This window comes from Thunnus maccoyii, chromosome 14 (genome assembly GCF_910596095.1).
Source record: "Thunnus maccoyii chromosome 14, fThuMac1.1, whole genome shotgun sequence".
In the NCBI taxonomy this organism is placed as follows: Eukaryota; Metazoa; Chordata; class Actinopteri; order Scombriformes; family Scombridae; genus Thunnus; species Thunnus maccoyii.
Window position 1 is genome coordinate 2,198,425 of NC_056546.1, and position 26,489 is coordinate 2,224,913.

Sequence of the window (26,489 nt, forward strand, 5' to 3'; positions counted from 1 at the left end):
AAATCCATCCGTACATGTTGGAGCTGAATCACATCTGAAATATGAGGAAAAACCTTAGCAACCACCTTAGCAACCACCTTAGTAACCCAGGCTACAGAACTGACGACCGTCTATGAGCGACAAGACGATGTCAGCTCGTCAGCAAGGTAGAAAAAAACGTTGCAAACGAAGTATTCAGAGCAGGTTGAAGCCCTGACTTTTGTCTCGCAGGCAGCATTTCTACATACGTTCACCTCAAGTTTCAGAACTTAAAAGTTGACAATGCAAACAACACATGGAAAAACCTTAGCAACCACCTTAGCAACCAAGGCTGTGTGACGAGCCGACGTCAGTTTGTCATCAAGGTTGAAAAAACATTGCAAACAGAGTATTTAGAGCCTGTTGAAGCCCTGATTTTTGACTTGCAGGCAGCATTTCTACATACGTTCACCTTGAGTTTTGGAACTTTGACCTTGTTTAACATCCGACACCAGAACAGGAAATAAATAACAGAAAACCACAAAAAGCAGCTCATGTCTCCTTTAATGTAAAGAAAGATTCAAATCAAATTATTTACAATGAATCCAACTATCAAGCAAAAACAACAAAACAACAAAAGCAGACTCCCCTCTGGCTCACCCAGTTGGTTTCTTCCACTTCTTGCGTTTGAGGATATAAGAGGCCATCGTAACCATGGATACATGAAAAACAACAAAGGTAGAATATGATTTAAAGCACATAAGAACATAAATGACAGCACGTTGGCCAAAATGTGTGCAAACAAACTGTTTCATGTCATTTATTGACATGTTTTCATGTTAAATGTGCTAAAAAAAAGCAAACTAACAACGTTTGTGAATCACAGGCAGCTTCATGTTGAGGTTTGAGGTTCTTCTCTGTTAAACTGCAGCCTCCAGACTTCCAGACGATGCTTGAATCTAGAGGACAGGCGTCGCTGTGAAATGAAACAGCTGTGTGTCTTAATATTTCATGCAGCGTCGGACTAGAGAGATGTTTTCTGTTCTCGTGTCTCCGTCCGTCTGAAACTGCAAATGTTCTCAGTTCCTCGGTTTCATGTCCGACTGTCAGGAGTTTATTCTCCTCAGCAGAACGTCTCTGAGACAACTTAGTTTCCACAAGCAGACGAGTATCAGTCGATCCAGGAAGGATTTTATAACTTATTTTATCTCTTATGATGATCATTTGGTAAGCAGCAGAAAGACTCTGTTCATGTCACATTTTTAGAGTTTTTATTCTTGTTTTCTTCAGTTTAACATAAACACAAAGTTAATTTAATGAACAAGTCCAAGAACAAGGCTTTTATGAGAGACAGGTCTTTAAGGATGAGGTCTATTGTTTACACAGAACATGTTTATTGTTTATTTCAGTCATTTGTGGAACAGATACGCGTCTATTTTAATCAACACAGCTTCTACCAAATTGTATGTATTTTTACACTAGTAAAGATCGTCTCGTCAGCTGGACCCTGAGAGCTGCCACAAATTCAGGAGGTTCTGTTTGTTGTTGTTGGTATTTAGAGTCCGTAGGTCATTTGGTACCGGGCCGCACAGAAAGAATAAATAACTGACATTATTTCCCTTTTATTTATTATCTATAAGTCTTAACGATGTTTTATTTTGAAAAAGACTGGATGGATTAAAGTCACGGCACCACACAGCAGCTTTCAGGTATTATTCTGTTGTTTGCTAGTTGACACAAGCAACAAGGAGGCTCCATCATAGAATACAAAATCAATGGAGAGCAATGAATTGTTTTCCCCTCTGAGGTGGGCGGGACTTAATTGCGCTCCGTCTCTATTGTAGGTTTTGTTGGATAATATAAGAATCATCATTGTCAGGTATTAAAGATGTCACAGTGACAAAGTTCATGTAGCAACGTTACTGAAGACAGACTGCTGATGTCTTTCTGAGCGCTTCTTGAAATCACAACTTGTTTGCAAGTTAATCATTTACACCAGTGGTCTCCAACCCCCGGGCCGCGGACCAGTACCAGTCCGTAGGTCATTTGGTACCGGTCTGCACAGAAAGAATAAATAACTGACATTATTTCCGTTTTATTTATTATCTAAGTCTAAGAACGATGTTTTATTTTGAAAAATGACCGGATTCTCTCGATTACATCCTTCTATGATTTACTTTTGACGCTTGTCAAGACGCTTGTCTCGGTCACGTGATACGTTACCGCTAAAATTAAACCCACAAGCTACCAAAACGAGTAAAAAACAAACATCTATGGAAAGCTTCTTTGTGAAGGAGAAAAGGCCCAGTGAGGAGACAGAAGAAGAACCTACGACTTCTAAGAAACCACAACAGCAACAGTGACAGCAACCAAAACAACATTACGGAGTAGACCGGACATAAGCGACACACTTCTGGTGTCATCGTCTCCCGTCGTCTGGTTGCAGAGAAACAAGCTCAGGGCTCCCACTGATTCAGCGTTATGTCCAGTTGTACTATTCATGCACTTTATATTTGTTTTTGTGGCGTATCTTATTTTGAAGGCATGTTTAATCGTTACCATAGTGACCAGATAGCGTTAGGGGGGCAGAGAGGATGTTACTCATGTGATGTTGTTGGCGCAATGTTACGAGGACGCTGCTAATAAAGTTGCATACGAGTACACAGTGGATTTATTATTATATTTAGAAAATACCAGTTTTTATGCCGCTCGTATTATTTTAGTTTGTTGTATTCATCCGCCGCACTGTGAAAATATTGTCTAACGTTAAACCGGTCTGTGGCGCAAAGAAGGTTGGGGCCCTCTGCTGTAAGTGGACCTCCAAGACGTGTATTTATACCGTTGTTGTGTTTTATTAAACTGTTTTATCTGATGTACATTGAACGCGTCTCTGTCTCTACAGCCGCCAGCAGCAGTTGGCTTCAAGAACACGTGGCGGATCTGAGTCGAAGGTAAGAACATCAGTCTCTCATCTCATCATCACTTCTTCTTCCTCCTCTCTGTTTCTCTCTCTCTCCTCCATCATCAGGTAGAAACAGGAAGCACACACTCATACACACACACACACACACACACACACACACACACACACACACTCCTGATGATGGTGAAACTGTTTGCATTGTGTGAATCTGTGTATCCAGGTGTGTGTGTGTGCTCTGAGGTCAAAGGTTACCGTCGGTCAGATGGGTGGGCATGAGGTCACAGGTCGAGGGTGAGGGGGGCGGGGCTTAAGTGTTGGCTGCAGGCGAACAGATTGGTTCATTGATTGAGCTTCTCAGAAATATCAAGAAGATCAGTTTACTGATTGTTTCCCAAAGATTACAGTGAACACACACACACACACACACACACACACACACACACCTGCCCACCTCCCCCTGGATGACCTGGGTTCAAGGGTCAAAGGTCAGATCCCTGTAACCAGAGTGATCTGTTGGTAAAACTACACTTTCTGTAGCTGACTGATCACCTTCACCAGATGTGTTTAAATCCATCACATCTCACATCTCAACTATCTAAATACTGACAATAAGTCATATCAATAAATGGCTTTGTCGTTGTTGTTGTTGTTGTTGTTGTTGTCTGCTGATTTATTTGACAGCAGCTGCTATCAGGAAGTTAAACCTTTGTTAGTTTGTAAGTTTAAAAAACATTTTAGTTGTGCGCACAGAAAAACTACAGCTCCCATTAAAAGAACTACAAGCGTGAATACTTCGGTCGCCATAACTTGGTTTCGTCCACATACATAAAACTCCACAATGTTTTCTTCTGAAGTCATTGCTGCTGTTTGCAGCTGTAAACTTAGCTTTGTAAAGACTTTATCTGTCCTGCTGTTATAACAGACGCGTCTGAACTCGCCACCACTCGTTCATAGACTCGTCTCCTCTGTGGAGCCGTTACGTCCAGCCATGGATGTGTCATCAGAGCTGGATACCGGACTAAAAATGGCGCCCATTCAGTCCTATAGGAACCGCTCGTCTGGCACATACGCCAAAAAAAGTTTCTAGCTCCCGGGTTTGCTTCCGCGTTGTGCGGCCCACTGAATGTACGCAGTAGTGTTTCCCCCGCTGGCCCCGCCCACGAGCTCCCTCTGGTCCATAGACTTTACATTGTGATGACATCACAGATTTTTAAATCGCTTTTCTCGGCTCGAGGAAAGTTTTACAAACATAACACCTCCATGAATCAAAAGTTCATTACAGAAAGAGTCATAATTGATGTTGTTTGCAGTTGGAGGCGTCCTGTCAACAGTTTGACAGACGTCTCTTTTACAGTGGGGGTCTGTGAGGAAAATCGTTTTTTGGGCCTCAGGGGGATTTTTCGCTGCAATACCGCGAGTGGCCACTGCGGCGGCGCCCTATCCAGCTCTTATTATACATCCATGCGTCTAGCCCGCAAACCTCTTGGAGTCATGGGAAACGATGTTTGTTAAACGCAGCTAAAAACATAAACATTGAATAAACAACAATATTAGGTGGTTTTTCAGAAAACTCGCGTAGTTCTCTAAACCCGCAGCGAGACACACGACAAACTGTTTCTGTTTCTGTTCTGGATCTTTGTTAGTGTGGTTAAACATGTCGGTGGGTTTAATGAGGTTTTTCTTACTTGTGGAACAGAATCCGGATGTTCTGGTTTAACTCCGTCTCTCTATCCGGCTTTACAGCTTTCTTTGTGTTGCCGTGGTAACGTACAGACTGACTCCCAAAGCGGAGTGATGCTCCGTGTCGGCTGTTGTAATGAATATTATATCCCATTGTGTAATCCCACGTCTGAAGAGGGTGAAGCATACGACACACACACACACACACACACACACAGACGCACGACGCAGTCAGCGGCTCAGTTGGTGCGGGTTACCGGGGGCGACAGCCTGGAGAGTTCTGCAGCGGAACTGAGCTGTGATTGGCTGAGAGGCCAGAAATGAACAGGACATCCCAGCCTAGTTTCCACTCTTTGACTGTGTGTGTGTGTGAAAGAGAGAGAGATGCAAGCACTTTGTGTGTGTGTGTGTGTGTGTGTGTGCAGAAGCCTGTCTGCATGTGTGTATGTTCCAGTGTTTGTTTGCATGTAATATATATATGTGTGTGTGTGTGTGTGTGTGTGTGTGTGTGTGTGTGTGTGTTACTGTCTGTGTTGTAGTGGTCTGTCCTCACTTAACCCCAGCAGGGTCTGGGGGGCCAACTGGGTTATATAAAGCCTGCTGCTCTGCCGACCTCACCAGCCACAAGCCTGTGTGTGTGTGTGTGTGTGTGTGTGTGTGTGTGTGTGTGTGTGTGTGTGTGTGTGTGTGTGTATTGCCAGTGGGGAGAAGGGAGACAGATATTTAGAAAAAAAAATCAGTGTGACAGATAAAGAAATGTTTGGAAATACATTTATGTTTCTGGTTATCAGATCTTGTTACAGTCGTATAAATAATGAGACACAAGATGTGTTTTTGGATAAACTCATAATATTTATCAGCAGATCAAACGTGAGATTTGTCGACAATAAAATCACAGACTCGTCCTTTAACAGTGAATTTATTTTAGCGAACAGTTTCCACGTGATACGAGAGTTTCTGCACAAGTGTTCAAGAAAACAGACTAAGCTTCACGTATGACAATCACCGTGGCAACAACAGTGCTTGATATATTTATTTATGTTCATTATTCAGTCCAGTGTGTGGAGCCAGCACAGTCTGTTAATCTCTCGCTTTCTGTCTGCAGCGTGTCTGGATTAACACACACACACACACACACACACACGCACACACACACACACACACACACACAAGGTCACATGTCAAATTATATCAATGCATCAGGAGGGATTATGGGAGCGTTGGGATTGTCAATCTCCTCCTCCTCAACTCTCCACTTTATTCTTTCTCTCCTTCTGTCTTTCTTTGTGCATCATTACTCGTCTCCGCTCAGTGGATTGAGCAAGGCACCGTGACGTTTGCCAGTTTCATTCCCTCCATCAGAGACTGTTATCATCCCCCGAAATATAATAAAATGAGTCTCAGCTTTGTTTTAACGAGAATTAAGACGCTGCTTCACACGTCACAGCCGAGATATTAACAGGTCTGTGTTAGGATGCAAAAACAAAACCTTTATTTTTTTTTTGAACGTATCCTACAGGGGAAGTAAATCATAGTGAATGTGCGGAGGGAAACCCGGCGGCTCAAACGTCGTGACTCATGGTTCGGTTGAAGGAGACTCTGATACGAAGCCACACAGCGTCCTGCAGTGAATCACAACATGTGCTCATAAGCGTCCCAGTAACGGCTGCTGTCACACTACCGTCCCGCCGGTTCCTTCCATTATTCACCGTCTGAGCAGCCGTCTCTCATGACATCATCATCGCCTCTGTCTGGCTGTGTGTCTCTCTGCCGTCCGGCTTAACGAGACGCCGCTAATTAAAAACAGAGCTGGACGATAGTTTAGAAATGACATATGTGAAATCTATTTTAGGATTGGTTTTTTTTGAGTAAGTGACATGAAAGTCTTGTTTCTTTTCTTCCTCTCGTCTCCTCCGTGTTCGTTTTTTATGAGCATCCTGCCCGTGGCGATCATGTGACTCTTCTCTGAATGACACGTTTGACGTTAATTACGTGTTGACACCCGTGTCACTGTTTTGTTCTTGAACATTATCTCATGACAAACACCTCGCGGTGGCTTCAGAGCGCCGGCCGGCGACGTTTTTGGAAATTCAATCTGACGTGCGGCGCGGGTCCGATCATTGACCTGTTAACTGGTTCCAGTAAGACCAGACCGGCTGCTTTACCATGACAGAGAACAGGGTCGCCTCTCGATTTGTGTTTTGAGGAATCAGCTGAATATTTGAGGCAGACTGCTGCTCTGGTTTCTCCTCGTTATGTCTTGCAAATTATTATCTATTAACATCTATTAAAGAGAATTTGAAGAACAACGTGATGTCTTCCATAGTAGGAACAAGGGATGTGCCTGAGTACAAATAGACAAAGCACAAATAGTGGGTTTAATATGAATATTTGTTTCATACAAATATTTTAAAAGTTATTTGTTGGGGGTGTACCCCAGAGATAGTGAAGTGTTCCCAACAGACTCTCCATAACCTGTTGTTCTTCTTCTTTCCACAAAGTTAGGTTGTAAAAAAATAAGCAATAAATGAAAAGTGCAAATCAGTAATCACCTTTGAAGTTCTTCTACATGTTACATGCTGTGCTGTCTCTGTGTTCTGGGTGTATAAATAGGTAGAGGTCTGTCTGCAATGAGGTGATGAGTAAAGTTTTAGTTCAGTAATCAGTGTAGTCGTCTATGATCTGAGACTCCAGTTAGAGACCTGGTGTGGGGACGTCGTCCTTCATAAGGTAGTTTATTCATGAACACTTGTTGTAACACTTTAATTTTCTCAAATTAAAAGTGTCATAAAAACAAAAACAGGATTTTTAAGCCTCTTTCCACTTTTATTCAAATACAAATACAAATACAAATACTGGGATCTCTGCACATCCTTAGTAGGAAGTCGCTGTTATTAGTCTTTGGAGTCGTTTCTAAACTAACGTGACCAAACTCTTCATGATGAAGGAACATGTCACCCAGCGCAGCGATGTGACTCACCGATGTGTTTTTAATAGTTTCTGGAGCAACAACGGAGGAATAAATAAGATCTATCAGGCTTTAGATACACACACAACACTTGTTAGTAGATCAGTTCATTGATGGTTTGAGATTCACCAGAATGATCCTTTAAAGATCTCATTCTATAGACTAAAAGATTAATCAATTAAACAAGGAAATAATTGACAGATCAATCGATAATGAGAATAATTGTTGTATACAGTATATATGGGAGTCATTTATTCACTAATCTTGAGCAAATAATCAAAATATTTTAAAACTTTGTGGTGTAAAAACTCAGTGATGTCAATAGTTTCTCTGCAACTCTTCACTTCATGAGAACTTTCTATTAAATTACAGTATGTGAGGTAAAGAAAAGATCAGTTTCCTCTGGACTGACGTCTCAGTCCAACTTTTTTCTCTCAGAATTTGTTTTAATTTTAGTTATTTTTTAACTTTTGTTACTTCAGATTGTTGGAAACTAAATCTGTCTACATTTGATTTTGGATTTGAAAGAAATTTGATTAGAAGTGGAAAGTTTTAGTAAACTAGATTAAGATTTAATTCCAGTAAATTTCACTGGATTTGTTTAGAGATTTCCCTCCAATCATGTCATTAAACACACACAGAGTCTCTTTCAGTGGGTCTGACCTCAGACCCACAACAATCATCCCATCAACACACTTCAAGTCCCCGAAAGTCAATTATGACGACGTGATTGGGTTAAAGGATTAATCCTAAACACACACACACACAGATTCCAGACACACGTCCTCTGTTTATCTTCCCACAACATAATTAAAAGACTCGTTACCTCGTTAGGAAATCAGTGAAGGAGAGACGAGTGTAAAAAATACAAAACATACAGATTAGAGCTACGACGAGCAACTATTCAGACAGTCCAATAATCATTTTAGTCACTTTTGAAGCAAATAAGCTAAAACATTTTCTGGTTTTAGTTTCTCAAATGTGATTTAATGTTTTTTCTTCATCATATATGACAGTAACTGAATATACTCTGGTTTTGGACATTTAAAGACTTTGACCTTTGACTCAAGGAAATTATAAATCTATTCAATAGTAAAGACAATAATTACAGTGAAGTTAAAGGAAGGAAGCCCTCACTTTATTTAAACAAATACAAAATGACAGTTACTCATTAAAAATCACTGTTTTTAACAAGACGTTGAGCAGATTCATCAATAATGAGAATAATTGTTAGTTGCAGCTCTAATACAGATAAAAATATGTGAGATAAGAGAATTAACAGAAACACATCACTGGTCTGTATTTCATTATAGTTACTGAATTAAAAATATATAAACCCGACAGACAACATGGAGGGAAGTTCAACATCATTCATTTGCATCTACAACCTACATTATAATGATACAACACCGGCTGACACACAGTTCATCCATCTTCCCCGAAAACACTGAAACACCGAGCTGGTATTTTAATATTCACACAGTCAGGATCCTCTGAAATAAAGAGAAATAGATGCTCAGTGGAGACGTCCTCTTATTATCTCTACAGAGTGAGCAGTGATTGGATGTTAAAGGGGTCGTTTCACCCGTCAGGTGTGTCGTTAAGTCTTAGGAGTCATCTTCAAATGGGAGACCAACATAATTGATAATAATAATAATAAGTTTATTTAGTAAAGCACCTTTCACAGAAATGAAATTCACAAAGTGCTTAAAACATAAAAACATACATAGTGTAAAAACATGCGCCACAAGTTAGAATAAAATAAAATAATAAAAATAAAAATAAAAAACACAATCAAACAAACAACTCAAGAAGACACAAAAGTCCATTTAAAACGATGAGTCTTCAATAGTTATTTAAAAGCTTCTACAGAGACACAGAGACAGCTGACTGTGTTTGTGTTGGAGACACAAAAACCTGATCACCTTTAGTTTTCAGCCGTGAGCGAGAGACAGCCAGCAGGTCCTGGTTGGACGACCTGAGTGACCTACTGGAGACGTTTGTAGTCGGTTCACAGATGGAATTACAACAGTCCAAACACATGGATGATCGTTTCTAGTTCCGGTTGTGAGACGACTTGAGTTTAGTGATATTTCGTAGATGGAATAAACATGTACGGGTCAATGATTTAACATGCTGATCACAAGGCATCACCTGGTCACCTAACAGCTGATGAAAGGAGCCAATACTCTGAGCTACCTCGGCAGCTGTACTGTCAGTAGCAGTAATGAGAATCTTTGTCTCGTCAGTATTAAGCTGTAGGAAGTTGTTTGACATCCAGTCCTTAATATCAGTCGTGCATTAAGTTAGTGCTTCCTGTTGATGAAGCAGCGTCTGTATCTGAAGCTGCAGACATCATCTGAGAAGAGACCGAGACGTCCTGCATACGACCACAGATTCATACACGTTTCTGTTTCTGTTCATATTTTAATGAACGTTAAATTCATTGATTCGTTGAAATCCTTCTTCATCTATTCTAGCAGCCAAATAAAGACACAAATATCATGTTTGATTATCTTTGAAGGAGTCAAATCTTTTCTACATTTTGTTGATTATAATAATAAACTTTATTTATACAGCACTTTTCTTAACAATGTTACAAAGCTTCACCGAAATAAAACCAACAAGGCAGATAAAAATAAAGCACAGAGGTAAAACAGATGGTTGTTTATTAACTGGTTTATGATGAATGTGTGTTTTAGTGACGCTCATCTAAATATGAAACTTTCATCATATTCTGGGTTTTAATGTCTCTGCTCTGTGATTTATTTTTCATGTTGTTGCTGTTTTGTGGTGAACTGTTGGAGGTGATTTAGTGGGAAAATCTGGAGGTGATCATGCGTACTAATCCTCTTTTTGTTTTGTTTGTTTGTTTGTGTGTGTGTGTGTGTGTGTGTGTGTGTGTGTGTGTCTCCAGTTTGTGCGGCATCATTCCAGGTCTCAGCAGCGTCCTGCTGCCTCGTATGAACCCGTTTGTCCTGATCAACATGGCGGGAGCTCTTTCCCTCTGCATCACCTACATGCTCATAGAAATCAAGTAAGGATTAACGTCTCTGTCGCTGCTTAAATCACACAAACTCACCAGCGTGCAGCTCCGTCTCACCGACAAACCAGAGCTGTTTGCTGTCTTTGGGGGTTTTTTTTTGGTGATGTCACATTTCCATTTACTGCTGGAAATTCCCGCTGTCCTGATCTTTATCTGGACTATAAATGATGGAAAGAACATGCAGAAACAAGACAGGAAATGAGTCAGTTTATTTTAAATTGATGGCAAAACGGCATAAAAGCAGGATAATAACAATAATGACTTTTGGAGTTCCTCAAGGGTCCGTCCTGGGGCTTCTTCTGTTCAACATATTTTACCATAATTATGCAGATGTCAGGCTTTAGAGGATCGTTAGTAGGATGAGTTCATTGTTGGTTTGACTGAAACAAACATGAGGTTTGTTGACAATATAAAAGAATTTAACTGTAGTTTTATTTTGCTGTTTAATCTAATAAATCATATTTTTGTGTTTTGTTTTGTCTTGTGTTTATTTAATATCTGTCTTAGATATTCAGTACTTTTATAATGTCCTCTGTTTTTTTTTCCCGTGTTCAGTAACTACAACGCGGTGGACACGGCGTCGGCGGTCGCCATCGCTCTCATGACCTTCGGCACCATGTATCCCATGAGCGTTTACAGCGGTAAAGTGCTGCTGCAGGTAAAAACCAACTGTATTCACATTCTCACGTCAGGACACTTTAGGTAGCATTTGATTATTTTTTATTTGTTTTTTAACTTATTTGACGTTTCCTGTCCACAGACGACGCCTTCGCACATCATCGGCCAGCTGGACAAACTGCTCAGAGAGGTGAGACTCAGTGTTTCTTGTTTAAATGTTGTAAGTTTGGATTTATTCAGGTTCAGTTCAACAGTTTCAGATTTCAGTTAAACACACAACATGTAATTTCAGCCGCTAGAGGTCTCAATCAAAACAATAAGAAAAGACTAATATTAATTAAAGCTGTTTCACCCAAAAAGTCAATATTTCTCTGACGATGTTTGGTGACCACCGGACTTCCTGGAGGGGCTGTTAGCCGAGCTGCTGCTAACGTTTGTCCAGTTTATTTCTCTGATAACTTAAGATCCAGACGTCCAATGACTAAAATCCTTCTTCCGGCTAAAAGATATAGTTAAAAACCACCTAAATTTATCATGAAAATGTGTCTTAAAACTGAATAAAAGTCCATTTATAACAGTTTGTGTGGAACAACCACAACGCCGATGTATTATCTTGTATGTGTGTAAGTTACTCTTTGGTAGACGCCATTGTAGCGGACAAACACAGCGCCGCCGTATGCATCTGGTGCGTGTTTACTCTTTGGTAGAGGAGGTATGACGCCATCGACAGGCGACCAAATGAAACGGTCCGTTACTTTGATTAAATGACAGATTTCTCTGGGTTTGAAAATACACAACTCAACAACATATATAACATAGGTCTAGTTGTTTTTAGACATTTTAATGTAGAATAATTACATATTAGAGCTTTAAAATGTAAAATGTTATGATGGAAAGTTGAAAAAAAATATTTCTAATGAAAATCTGTAAAGCTGGAAAAGATTATAAGTCTTTAATATGAATCCATAATTAATATAAAAGCTGTTTTACTGTCGATATTCATACAGGATCACATATGTACAAGGCTGTTAGAAAGCAGCATCCATGAAATACGTAGCATCTGCACATTTACTATCAAATATATCAGAAATAAACCATAATCTTAAATACTTGTTATATTATTATTGTACTACAGTAAATGTGTTTTTCCTGTTTTTTACAACACAGCTGTAGCCTAATGTATCAACAAATATTAAAATATTTTAAATCAGAATAGAAAAAGACAATAAAATGAAGGAATATACAGATAATATACACACAAAGTTTAATTCATCCTGAAGAATCTGCTCTAAACTGCAGCTTTTTTGTTCATCTATAAAACATGAAATAAGGAAATAAATACATGAAATAAAACAGATAAAAGCAACATGAAACTTTATCAGGTTTGCAACAGTTAGTCTATTATTATTGATTAATTGTTTTGAGGTTTTTTTGTGAGAAAAAATGTGTAAATTCTCTGATTGCAGCTTCTTAAATGTGAATATTTCTTTAGTTTATGACAGTAAACTGAAGATCTTTGTGTTGTGGACAAAATAAGACGTTTGATGACGTCATGTTGGGTTTTAGGAAACATTGATCACCAAACAACTAATATTTATTAATTGCAGCCCAACAACTATTTATCATTATACAACATATGAAAGCAGATTAAGATTAATCTGTCTTAATCTTTATAAAGTTGTTTATATGATCATGTCTCCTGCAGGATTAAAGAGAGAAAGAATGTAATTTAATGTAAATATTGATTATAAGTGAAATTAAAGTCAGAAACTAATAATGCAGAATATAAATCTCATCCTGTGTGAAAGGTCATAAAATAATAAATAATCACCGCCTGAACTTTCTGACAGCTGGATTCTTATTGGTTCCTCTTTGTCGTCCAATCAGGTGTCGACTCTGGACGGAGTGCTGGAGGTTCGTAACGAGCACTTCTGGACCGTCGGCTTCGGCTCTCTGGTACGTTTCTCATCCACAAACTTCCTCTTCCTCTTCCTCAGTCCTCCCTCCTCTTCTTCTTCTCTCCTCTTGTTTGTTTGTTTTGCTCGTCTCTGTGTTTGTTTCTAGTTTTCTCTCCTCCTCCTCCTCCTCCTCCTCCTCCTCCTCCGTCTCGTTCATCCCTCTCTGTCATTGCAGGGATTTGTTCACCCAGACGAGAAGAAGGAACAAGTCATTCATGCGGAGATATTCTCTCTCTCTCCCTCTCTCTTTCCTTCTCTTTCTCTCCAGTTTTTTTTTTGGGGGGGGCGGGGGAACACTTATTCTCGTCGTCGTCGTCGTCTGTGATGCACGTTGTCGTAGCGACGGCAAACAAGCTCAGCTGTCCGTCGGGGCGGCTGAGGTCACGCGTTAAACATCTGTCTGTGTTTTCACAGAAACACATGAAATACTAATGATTGATTATAGTTTATTTAACTGGACTGACTCACATGACCTCTGACCTTTTAGTTCTTGTTCTGCACGTGTGTCATACAGTGACATATTATCAATATTTTTATAACAACATATGAAGCTTCAGCGTCTGAATGAGTCAAATCAAGTAGATATCTTTCAACGTTACAGTCTTTTTAGTGCCAAAGTTCCTCTTTTTGTTACTATACTTCCACCTGCAGCTCAACAGGGAAACACAAAGACTGTAAATGTGTGTGTGTGTGTGTGTGTGTGTGTGTGTGTAGTACTTCCTGCTGCCTCTAGGTGGAGCACCGTCCTGTTGCTTTCAGGCCTGAAGCTGCTTTATTGTTTGTTTTTATTTGTGTTGGATCGATGCTGCTGCTCCTCTCGTTGTCCTCCTCGTCGTTGTTGTTGTTGTTGTTGTTGTTGTCAGTGATGTTGCTGCAGTTACACAACTGTTGGTTGTTGGCCCACTGCTAACAGAACAGCTGTCCAAACTGATTTGACCCTCTGACTGCACTTCTGCCCCACGGGGGACCGCTATGTGTGTGTGTGTGTGTGTGTGTGTGTGTGTGTGTGTGTGTGTGTGTGTGTGTGTGTGTGTGTGTGTGTGTGTGTGTGTGTGTGGCCTTTTTGAACACTGACTCCAGTATTTGAATGAGCTCAGAATTAGACATTAAAGGCGTTTCAGGTTATTTTATTTAACCTGCTGTTTAGTGTTATTTGAAGTTCATGAAGACAAACATCAGTGAGCAGAAATAAAATGTTCTAAAATCAAATATCAGTCACTTAGAAACAGAAAGATGATTTATTCTATTATTTTATAACAGCAAACACTTCCAGGAAGAGATGCTGACGCTTCTTAAATCCTGATTTAAACTCACCGAGTCTTGTTCATAAACCTGCAAATATTCATTAAATTAATCACCAACTGTTTTAATAATCAATTAATCATTCGGAGTCATTGTTTTAAAAAGAAAATGTCCAAATTCTCTGATTCCAGCTTCCTAAACATGAATATTTTCTGGTTTCTTTAGTCTCTATGACAGCATTTATCATCATTTTCTGACATTTTATTGACTAAACAACTGATTGATTAATTGAGAAAATAATCAATAACATAATTTATTCAATCAGAAGCATCTGAAAGTTCAGCATCTGTCTTCTCTGTTGTTTGTGGTCTTTTTTTTGTAAATCTCTTTGTAATTTTTTCATTTTCATTTATTTCATTCTTTTTATTTTTAGCGGGAAAAACAGCAGCAATTTAAAATATTACTGACAGTAAAGACAAAAGAAATAAAACAAGACAAACTGAATAAAAGTTGACAGAAAAACATCATTTGGCAGGAAATATCTTGACAGAGTGAACAGACGTCAGTTCTGTGTATTTATTTATTTATTTATTGTACGTTGTGTCTTCTGTCTCAGGCTGGCTCCGCCCACGTCCGTATCCGCCGTGACGCTAACGAGCAGCTGGTTCTGGCTCACGTCACCAACCGGCTGCTGCCGCTGGTCTCCACGCTGACCGTCCAGATCTTTAAAGACGACTGGACCAGACCGCTGCTGACCGGCGCCCTCTCCCCCTCCTCCTCCTCCTCCTCCTCCGGTCTCCCTCTGGGCCCCACTGAAGGCTACGCCGCCGCCCTCTCCTCCTCCTCCTCTCTGCCTCCTCTGCTGTTGTCCTCCGGAGGAGAGATGGACCCGCTGACCTCCACGCCCTCCAAACCCAGCAGTCCTCCTCCCGAGTTCTCCTTCAACACGCCGGGGAGGAACGCTCAGCCGCTGGTCCTCCCCGCTCCGGGACACCACACCCACAGGCCGTACGGCGGCCTGGGACTCGCCTACGGGGCGTCTCCCTACACGGGGATGCTGAGTCAGGGTCTGGCGAGGCCGGGCGGCGGGCTGGGACTGGGCGCGCAGGGACTGGGGGCCGGGTACGGACTGGGTGTGGGCGGGGGCGGGATGCCTTCCTCTCAGAGCTACAGAACTGCCTTCGGAGGGTCGACGGCGCCGCCGCTCCGGTTCGGAAGCAGCAACCCTCTGGCGCCACAGTCACAGTACAGACAGTACCGACCCTGACGGAGCCGAGCCGCGGCGAGAACTTCTGGACCTTTTTACAAATACTTGAAAGCGTGAGGTCATCAGTTACGCCTCCGTTCAGATACATGACGTTCATTTCCTGTCCCGGCCGGACGACAACAACATTTACTTCCTGTGTCATGGCCGCCTGATGATGTCAGAGGAGGAAGCAGATTCTCCGGACTGTTAAATGTTGTAGCGAGAGCCAAACAGAGAGGAAGAGGAGGTATTTACTGATGATGAGGGGACCAACAGGGTGACTGCAGGTGGATTAGAAAGATTTGAGTTTGTTTTTTATGAAAGAAAGAAAGAAAGAAAGAAAGAAAGAAAGAAAGAAAGAAAGAAAGAAAGAAAGAAAGAGAGAAAGAAAGAAAGAAAGAGAGAAAGAAAGAAAGAAAGCAGCGTGTTCGAACTTTATTTAGTCACAACATTCCCAGTGAGAGGAAGTGAAAATCCATCTTTTACACTTTAAATTTCAGGCTGTGTTCATAACCAGAGTGATTGACTGTAGTCAGGAGGTCAAAGGTCAGAGGTGACAGAGGTCTAACAGCTGTTATTGGAGATACAACACAACACACTTCCTGACAGATATTTACTTTACTGTCATATAAAAAAAGAAAAGAAATGTCACAAATGTTCATATTTGAGAAACTGGGACCACTTTTTTTTATTTTATTTTGTTTTTGTTTATGAAAAAGTTACTCAGTTATCACGACGGTTGCAGATGAAACACCTGCAGCTCAGAGTGAATCTCCTGCTGACACTGAATCCTCTCTTAGAAAGAAAAGACAAAAAAAAAAAGTATTTACAAATCAGGAAACATCGTTTGTCTCCTTTATATCATCTGCAAAAACAGTTTTTTTATCTCATCAAGTCAAATTAAAGGATTTTTGGGGTAAAAGTTGGATATTCAGAGTGTTTTAGTCTGTAAAGGTGAAACATGGAGGCGACATTTAATGATTTTCATAATAAAAAAACATTCCATGTAATCTACTGGGATTTTTTTTATTTATATTTTAATCTGAACAGAGCCGAGTGTTGCAGAACAGTAGAATAAAGAACATATTCCATGTATGTTTATTTAAAGAGAAACTGGGATTTGGTTATTAAAAAACAGCTCATGAAAAGTTTTTTTTCTCATCCTGTTGTTTGTGTGTCTCGTTCGTCACCTGCTGAACGACGACGTCATAGAAAAACTTTCAGGTTTCAGGTCTTTTTGTTTTGTTTGTGGTTCAGATGTGAAGAAAGAAACTGAAAATGCATCATTTCTGGTGATTTTTAGCTGTTACGATGGAGAAAAACATGTTCTCCTCTACAAAATAAGACTTTTTTCTCACAATAACAAACAATCTTTGAATTTAAATTCTACAAACGACATTAAATGCCACACATCAGAGTGAACACACAGTAAAGTCTGTGTTAAAACAACAAATGAGTCAAATCAAGTAGATATCTTTCAACATTACAGTCTTTTTAGTGTCAAAGTTCCTCTTTTTGTTACTATACTTCCACCTGCAGCTCAACAGGGAAACACAAAGACTGTAAATGTGTCAGATATCCACTGATGTGACTAACTCAGACTGATGAAGCTGAATAGAAGCTTCACACAGACTTTTAATTGTATTTTTTGTGGGTTTCGGCCTCCGTCGCTTCCATTGAAAGCACATTTGAAAACAGGAAACACTTTTGGCAAATGTCATGAACCCGACAACGTTCCTTCTCTTGTTTCTGTTTCAGCCACATGCTGCTCCGCTTGCATAATAATAATAGATGACACACTTTAGCAACTTTAGCAGCGTCTGGTCATTATTTTGTCCCCTACAATCATGTAATTCTTTTGGCCGACAGTCCGCTGCCCTCACATCCTCATCAGCCCCAGAAAATATTCAAATGAATGAGCGGCGCTGCAGGCCGCCGCCGCCGCCGCCGCCGAGTGAGGCTGAGGTGAGGAGACAGCTGCGAGTCCAGCAGAGTCGTAACGTGTTAGGAGGCCAACAGACTCCTGACCCCGATACTGGAGGACCGCCTAGTCTCCAAAAACCACTAATGGGCCCAACTTCTCCTTTTTTTTTTCTTCCTGGTCCAGTACTCATCGGTAACCGGGTTTGTTCTGAGCAGGAGAAGAAGATCAAGCTCACACTTTTCCCAGGAGTTCAGTCACATAACGACGTGGACGTTCACGGGTTTTCTTCCCAAAATGTGACAAACCAGAATATTTACTGTTCCAGTCAACATTTGCAAAACCGACTTTTTAAATTGAGCTTGAAGAGTCAACAATGATAAATTGGAAACTTGTACGTCTCGTCTTCCAGCCGTCATCAGTGGGCAGATTAATGGTTTTACAACGAGATGTTTAACCATCACATGTGGCTGTAATGTTTATCTGTCCACATACTTATGGCCGTGTGATGTGATGCTACGATTCAACACGTCCGAGCTGATCCTCTGGTGTCACTCAGGACACTTTAGGCTGTTTTTAAACCTTCGTTGTTCAGTCCAACATGAGACTCTGGTTGTTTTCCTGGTTCTGGTTGTGTGATTTATTTGAGCAGATCTGAACGCAGCGATCTGATTGGACCAGAACAACCTCACACAGGCTGCATCCAGAACCACCTGCTGTACCAGCAGACGTGCTGATCTGACCAGAATGTAGCATGTCAACAATACCCGGATGTCTTACAGTATGCATCCGACCGTCTCCCTCACCTACTGTGTCCCACAATGCAAAGCTTTTTTAGACAGACAGCAGCAGAGATGGAGCGAAGCTGAAAGCTGTTGTGATTTTCATTCTAAGACTGTTATTGTGTTTTCAGGTGAGAAAGTAACCAGTTAGATTATCAACATGTGATCAGTTTATCCAAATAACATCTGATTGGAAATTTGCTCCGATGTTTTCCACTTTCCAAACCAAGAAACCAGCTGAGTCTGGACTGGAATACTGCAAATTAAATCAATTTAACAGTTTCATACTGAACATTACTATGGATGTGTTGTACATATTGTATACTGCGTTCTGAATAAAGCCTACAGGTGGACTCTGGTCTTGATCCAGGCTGAAGAACAATTAAATCCAAACCAGGAACCAAATTTAACCACAACTGCTTCTGCGTGACACATCGCCATGACGACATCATTCAGCCTGCTGGTCGTCACAGTCAGCAGGTTGTTGTCAGATGTTGGAGCTCCAGTTTATGACAAACTAACCCTTTAAAATCAAACATTTTCAACAGTGAACTCTCACCAGCGTCTCCACCTGATCACTATCCTCAACTTTAAGGAGTCACATCTCACATTAATACAGAAATATCATCATGTAACGCATCTTTACTGGACCTCTGATGTGGTGGAGAGTTGGTAAGTGGACCTTAAAGACTTCAGTTTACCTGATGAACAGGAAGTGGTCTCAGTCTGGTCATAAATGAATCCTGGAGCTTGTGGCGGGAACGTGATCCGACCTCCATGTGACCGACTACTTCCTGTCTTTATATCAGATTCATTTTTTTCTGCGTGAAAAGAAATTCAACCAAGTTTCTCCAGATCAGAGCAAACAAACAAACAATCTCATTATCTAACAAGTTGTATATATCTGCATATTTCCCTCAACACACACACACACACACACATCAGCTCCCTTCCTTCATCCTGAAACCTGTTTAAGTGCCTCGTCTGAAGAATTTCATTTCCCCTCCAACAAGCGATAATCCATCCTCCGTTTTTTTTTTTGTTGTTCTGTGGCTTTCGGAGGAGATTTTGAACAAACAATTAAAGAAGTACTTTGCCCTCGGAGCTTAGCGGGGGCTTCTGCTCCCCGAGCGTCGGATGTGCTCAACGGCCCTAAGCCTCTAAAAAGGTCCCCCTGGCATTTTGAAGTTCAGAGTCGGGGCGTTTGTATTAGTGTTGACTTCACATGCTTGTTACAAAACAAATGGGGTAGAGCCTTTTGTAATCTGCGATGAAAATCCCCAGAAAATGAATGAGATCTGTGCTGCGTCTCAGCTTTCTGGGTCAGTCTGACACAGTCGCTTCACACTGCCGAGGCCGCCGTCACCGTCACCGCAGCAACGGCTCAGCTCCAACCACCCAACATCACATTTAAAGGACAGGTTCACAATGTTTCAAGTGTCTTAAACCAGCAGTCAGGTGTCTATATGAGCAGTGAAAGAGGTTTTCCTCCCTGTAGGATCCTTCAAATGTGCTTTCAATGGAAGTGATGGAGGATAAAATCCACAAAAAAATACATTTAAAAGTCTGTGTGAAGCTTCTATTCATCTCCAGCAGTCTGAGTTAGTCATATCAAGTGGATATCTGACACATTTACAGTCTTTTTAGCATCAAATTCCCTCTTTGTGTTACCTCGGACAGTGTTTCCCTGTTGAGCTGCAGGTGGAAGTATAGTAACAAAAAGAGGGACTTTGGCACTAAAAAGACTGTAATGTTGAAAGATATCTACTTGATTTGACTCATTTGGACGCTGAAGCTTCATATTAGCTTCAGATAAACTTTTAAATACATTTTAATGGTCAGCATGAACAGGAGGAACGATTACAGAGCAGCTCCTGATTGTTGGTTTAAAAATTGTGAACCTGTCCTTTAACCTGATGAGAGGAAGTCAGAGGAAACAGCTGCTCTGCTCATCGTCCAATCAGAAACAAGTACACACATACACATACTTTCACACAGATGCACAATTCGTCTCTGGAAGTCAATCTGATTACATCCAGTATCAGATTAAGATTAACTTTATCGTCCCACAGAGTAGGACATTTGTCTCGGGCTCTTCACCCGCATGCTGCAGCCATTAAAAGACAACATTTCATATACAGGAAAAAAATATATAAATGAGTTAATAAATAACAAACAAGCTACTAAAACCATTTCACACACACAAATATACATAAACATACAGCAGCAATCAGACATGTTTTTAGGAGAAAGTCTTTCTAAATAAATGTACGTCCAGCATTTCAATAATGCAAGAAATTAGTATAAATACAGAACTACAAAAGTCTCAGACAGTAAAAGTAAAGTGAGCAGCTTTGCCTTTAAAACAGTGTTTCAGGTTCTCAGCAGGTCGGTTGTTCCTGCATGTTGGAGAAGTCGCCTCAGTTCTTCTTCTGCTGCTTCTGTCTCTTCATGTTAATCCCAGACTGACTCCATGATGTTCAGATCAGAGACTGAAGATGGATCTTTATGACTCTGGCTGCAGATGATCAGACGCCTCCCTGATGATGCTGCTTTATGGATCTAAACATCTGAAGTGACTAAAACTGTTGTTCAGTAACGTTACTGTTTTAACGTAAATATGTGTGTGATGCATTTCCATAACTTTCTCTTAACACACACCACCTTTTATTCATTCTTTCTATTAATTTCTTTTAACCTGAAAAACATGCAAAGGTAGAGGAAGTAGAATGATTTAAGTGTATATAAATGTAGGATATATATGTATATGTATATATACAGTGTTTATTTTTACTTCATTGAACTTCTGAAAGCAGCTGTTGCCTATAAGCATGTTGCTGCATTCATAAATGTTTGAGGAATAATGAGGAATAATGAGGGATTTGTCAGTATTCCTCAGTATTCCTCAGTGTTCCTCAGTGTTCCTCAGTATTCCTAAGTATTCCTCAGTATTCCTCAGTGTTCCTCAGTATTCCTAAGTATTCCTCAGTGTTCCTCAGTATTCCAAGATTCACAGCTCGTTTCTTTAAGCTTCCGACTTCTACATCACTGAAACCTGTTTGTGTGAAAAACTAAATAAATACATAATAAACTGAGCAAATATTAAAGATGTAATGCGTTACTATGACTGCACTGCACTGCGGTGTCATTGAGGTCAGCATGTCGATGATGTCAGAGGTCAACTGAGGTCACAGCGTCTGGTCTCGGCGGTGCTAACTGGAGCAGAAAACCGAGGGGCGGAGCCTGTGACCTCACTGACACCTGGATCGTCCAATCGAGTGATGTATAAATATTTATCATTATTATCACCATGCTTAGTCAAAGTGTCAGTTAGTTGTGTTAAACTGAATCAAATCTCTGTGATGATCTGTGTGTGTGTGTGTGTGTGTGTGTGTGTGTGTGTGTGTGTGTGTGTGTGTGTGTGTGTGTGTGTGTGTGTGTTATGTAACGCTGGCAGTGAACACTGTGTTCAGACCGGCAGGATCACTGCATCTGTTTACAGCGACCTGCAGATTAGATCAGACCTCACACTTCAAATAGAGACTAATCCAACACACACACACACACACACACACACACACACACACACACACACACACACACACACACTGAGCCCTGCGGGAACATTAAAGTCAGCGACCTAATCCACCGAGTTCAAATAGAAACACTTGGAATCAGAGTTGTAATCATGGAGATGATGTGTGTGTGTGTGTTTGGGTCCAACATCCTACTAACAACACACACACACACACACACACAAACACACACACACACTTTACATCTACATCTTTATCTCTGCAAACAGAACAGAAAATCTCTGGTTTTATGATGATAAACTCACATCTTCTCAGTCCCACTTTCTGTTTTCTCACTGATTGACACTTTTGCAGTTTTAATCTGATTAAAGTATAATTTTATACAAACACTGTATTCACTGTCGGTGTGTGATGTGTTGGTTGTGGCTCATAGTGATGAATCTACAGTGACTCTGCAGCTCCTCTCGGCTTTACGGAGCTTTATAGTGAGTTTCAGCTCATTGTTTATCTGTCCGGCTGCAACTTTACTGTTCTGGTTCACTCTCAGCGTCTCATAGCGTCGTTCTCAGAGAGAAGAAGCTGTAAAAGTCACTGTACACTACCTGCTCAGCACCAACAGACAGTTAGCTGTAGACTAGCTGCTGAACATAGTGGAGCATTTAGCAGCTAAAGAGCCAGATATTTCTGTTATGTTGACAGACTATTTTGCAGCAAAAAAGTGGACAAAAAACATAAATATAAGCAGCTTTAACCAGATTGAAACTATAAAGGACCAAAAATAGAACCCTGAGGAACCCCACAAGTAATTATTGACATTATCAATGTGAGGTTGATGTTGCTCTGTAACTGCTGGATGTGGAAACAAGCAACTGTTTGCTAACAAGTTCAACATATCAACTTAAAAGATGATCATATGTCAGAGTTGTGGTCACTGCTTGTTTCTGCTGAAAACTAGTGGATAAAACAATCAGTTAATGCAGGTTTGATTGATTATTGGGTGTGTTAATTATTGTACACAGCAAGTATTTTAAACAACTTGTGAGGTCAAAATCGCAGCACAATCCAACTAAATTAGCTATTTGAACTATTAATCAAATAAATATAATTTAAATTCTAATAAAATAAATTCTTCATTTAAATATGTGTCTTTTTTTTAGCTGTTAAATTAAAGGTCAGACAAGTTCAACATATGAAATACAGTAAATAATGCTGCTGAACGTCCAGGCTTCCTCCTCCTCCTCTTCCTCCTGCAGGTAGCTGTAGACTAGCTGGTGAACATAGTGGAGCATTTAGCAGATAAAGAGCCAGATATTTCCCTCAGGAGTTGGTAGAGAGTAAAAACAGAGCTAAAAGAGAGTGAATATTGGACTCACATTCACCAGGTGGACAGAAACACGACTCCACATGAATGATAACAGTCTGAAAGATGAAATTTAGAAGTTTTTTTTAAACAGAATAAAGACTGTGGAGTTGATCCTTCATCTTTTACAGCACAGACACATGAATGTCAGGAAGCAAAACAGTGATTCATGACATTTTCAGTCTATATCTGGCACATGAATATTGTTTTAAGATGGAAATTCCAACAATCATTAATTTGGGTCAGAATATAAGACTTCTAAGTGCAGCTAATTATCTTTACATCACCATGGCAACTAATTAGAGCTTTTACAGAACAGGCTAAAAAAAAACCCTAAATGAAAAGACAACAGAGTAGTATTCATTTCATTCATTGAAAACATTCTTCATACACATTATTCACCTCAAACTGACTTCTGTCGTCACTCTGTGTGTGTGTGTGTGTCGGAGGTCAAAGGTCACAGCCAGGTTCTGAGGGCGGACTCAGGTCAGATGAGGTGCAGTTTGCAGCAGCAGCAGCAGCAGCAGCAGCAGCAGCAGCAGCAGCAGCAGCAGGGCGGCGACGTCGAGCCGAACTTGAACTTGGCCGAGTTTGATGTTGATGCTGTTTGACGTGTGGCCGCCTCCTCGCTTACCCACAGTCAAACACAGAGTGCTCCTCTCCCATTAACAATGCAGAGCGTGTGTGTGTGTGTGTGTGTGTGTGTGTGTGTGTGTGTGTGTGGGTTTTTTTGAACACTGACTCCAGTATTTGATCTTGTCATTGCTACAATTTCTTGTTTTTGTTTGTTGATTTCACGATAATTCTTGTTTGGATGATGTTCTTGTTGTTTTTATTGACATTTTTTACAACTAAATGTTTTATTACATCTGCTGAAGAAGTGCTACTGCAACCACTAGAGATAAAAGTGCATTAATTTATTAGTTATTTGGTATCTCATCCTTTATTTCTCGACCTTTTCTTACCGCGGTCCATTAATGAGATTTTTATCATGTTGCAGATTTAAATATGTGGATAACTGCAAATATGCTCCAAATAGATCACATAGAAATCATTATATATTTATACAGTTATGTTTTTTTTATGTGACAAACAAATCAGAATGAAGCCTGACTGCTTGTGACCTCTCACATGTCTCCTGACCTCAGATTGCATCACAGCGAGCGGAGCAGATGATTTTTTATTCTCCAGTTCCAGTACCAAAATTAATCTTTATTCAGGACCTCGCTTTCATAAATAAGTGTTTTAAATATGAATAATTAGAAAGGTTTTTTTTCTATAAAAATCTTGTTTTGCATTGAAAAAAAACAGGGACATATTGAGCTTTTTGTGGTTTTCTGTTATTTATTTCCTGTTATGATGTTAAACATGAATCTATGTCGAAATGCTGCCTGCAAGTCAAAACTCAGGGCATCAACTTACTTTGAAAACTTTGTTTGTGATGTTTTTTTCTACCTTGCTGATGAGATGACGTCAGCTTGTCACGCATGACCATAAACGGCCGTCCGTTCTGTAGCCTTAGTTGCTAAGGCGGTTGCTAAGGTGGTTGCTAAGGTGTATCCATGTGTTGTTCACGTTGAAGTTGACATTTGGAGTAAAGAAGGAGACAAAGAAGTGAAATCCTGCTACTATAGTTTGTTTACGTAGCCTCCGGAGCCGGAGGAAGCTTCCTGAAAGCTGACCAATCAGAACAGAGTGGGCTCATCAGGAGGCGGGGCCTTAAAGAGACAGGAGCTAAAACAACCTGTTTCAGACAGAGGCTGAACTGAGGGGCTGCATAAAGGACCAGTAGAAGATAAATAAGGAGGTTTTAACTGGAAATCATGTGAAGATATTCCAGTAGAGCCCCAGAATATGAATATAGAGCTGGAAATGTGTAGATTATGTCCTCTTTAAATAACTAACCATGTTAGTTCTGGTCGTACTGCAGCAATGCAACAATCTCTGAGCATCTCTCTTTTAAAAATCAAGTGGAGGTCAATATGTGTTTGAGCTTCAAATGTCTGCATGTACAGTGTAATAAATCAGCTGTGTGTGTGTGTGTGTTGACGTACATCTCTCCCATTAACAATATGTACTGTATTGACTGTGAGAGGACGGATGGACAGATGGGTTGGTTGGTTTAGCGGGAACACTCAGACAGCAGCGGGGTTAGTTGTGTTTTCATACAACAGCAAACGGCCACAGGGCTCAGAGGGGGATGGTGTGTATGTGTGTGTGTGTGTGAGTGTGTGTGAGTAAGGGGATGGAGAGAAGGGGTAAACAAGACCTAGAGGTCAGAAAAACCATCACGTGATCTGAATATTGCCGGTTTGAAGGTCGGGGCCGCCTGAAATAAGAAGCTGAATGTTTGTCTTGTTTAATTTCTGTTTAAGTAAATATGATTTAGTTTGTCTGGCAACAGAACTGAAGATTATTAAAAACCTGCAAAGACGAGACATCACATGTTGTTGGAGACATTTCAGCTGTGGCCATCGGGTGGCGTCGCCATGTTGGTGTCGGACTAATTAATACAGGTGCATTTTGTCAATTTCTGGTGACAGCAGAGGATCCAGAGAGCCCATATTGGAAGCAACACACTTACAGTACGTGTTAGTTTCGACGTGCACAGATAAAATGATGTTTCTATTAATCTCAGCGGGAAGAGCGAGGCATTAACAATCCAGGGTCGAAGGTTTGATTCCCGCTGAGGTCTGGCAGCCTCGTGTTTATCCAAAAATGTCAAAAACTATGAAAACGACAGCCTTGTTTTCAGCTTCACAGCATGCACGTCTGGGTTTATTTGATGGATTTAGTTTGATTAAATGTGGAAGAGCTTCTGTAAACCAGCGACAGGAAGGATTAGAAACTGAAAAAGCAACAAAACTGTAGTTTCAAATGAGCAGTAGGCTGAAAATACGACCCTGTGAGGTACAGAGTGTGTGTGTGAGAGATGCCAACAAATGACTGTATCCACCTAAACACACAACAACACACTACACCCCCATCCCCTCCGAGAACCGCCACCTGATCGTGGTGGGGAGGGATTCAGGATCCTCTATGAATCAACACGTTCAGGAGGAATCAACCTGAGTCATATCCAGGCTGTGAGCAGGGTTTACAGGTGGGAACAGGACCTGTATGAGGGTCCGGTTGGTCTCATCCCAAAGAAAAGAAGAAGAACCATCATCATGTTGATGATAATATCTTGATATAATATTATCATCCAGCTCAGCCTCACTGGTTGAGCTCATGCCGGCTTATCAGGTTTA

The 26,489-nt window shown here is 40.6% G+C and overlaps 2 protein-coding genes across 2 annotated transcripts in view; one reads left to right on the forward strand and one right to left on the reverse strand.

The window, feature by feature from the left end:
- The window catches only part of slc30a6 (solute carrier family 30 member 6), a 64,767-nt gene extending 48,686 nt beyond the window's left edge, over positions 1–16,081 (forward strand). Inside the window, exons 10-15 of the mRNA XM_042432472.1 lie at positions 2,861–2,909; positions 10,447–10,566; positions 11,131–11,233; positions 11,336–11,383; positions 13,081–13,149; positions 15,010–16,081. Of these exons, the coding sequence (XP_042288406.1) occupies positions 2,861–2,909; positions 10,447–10,566; positions 11,131–11,233; positions 11,336–11,383; positions 13,081–13,149; positions 15,010–15,660 (1,040 nt within the window). The 3' untranslated portion in view covers positions 15,661–16,081. The remainder of the gene's footprint in view (positions 1–2,860; positions 2,910–10,446; positions 10,567–11,130; positions 11,234–11,335; positions 11,384–13,080; positions 13,150–15,009) is intronic.
- The window catches only part of LOC121911227 (G-protein coupled receptor 4-like), a 723,099-nt gene that overhangs the window by 287,298 nt on the left and 409,312 nt on the right, over positions 1–26,489 (reverse strand). The window lies entirely within an intron of this gene.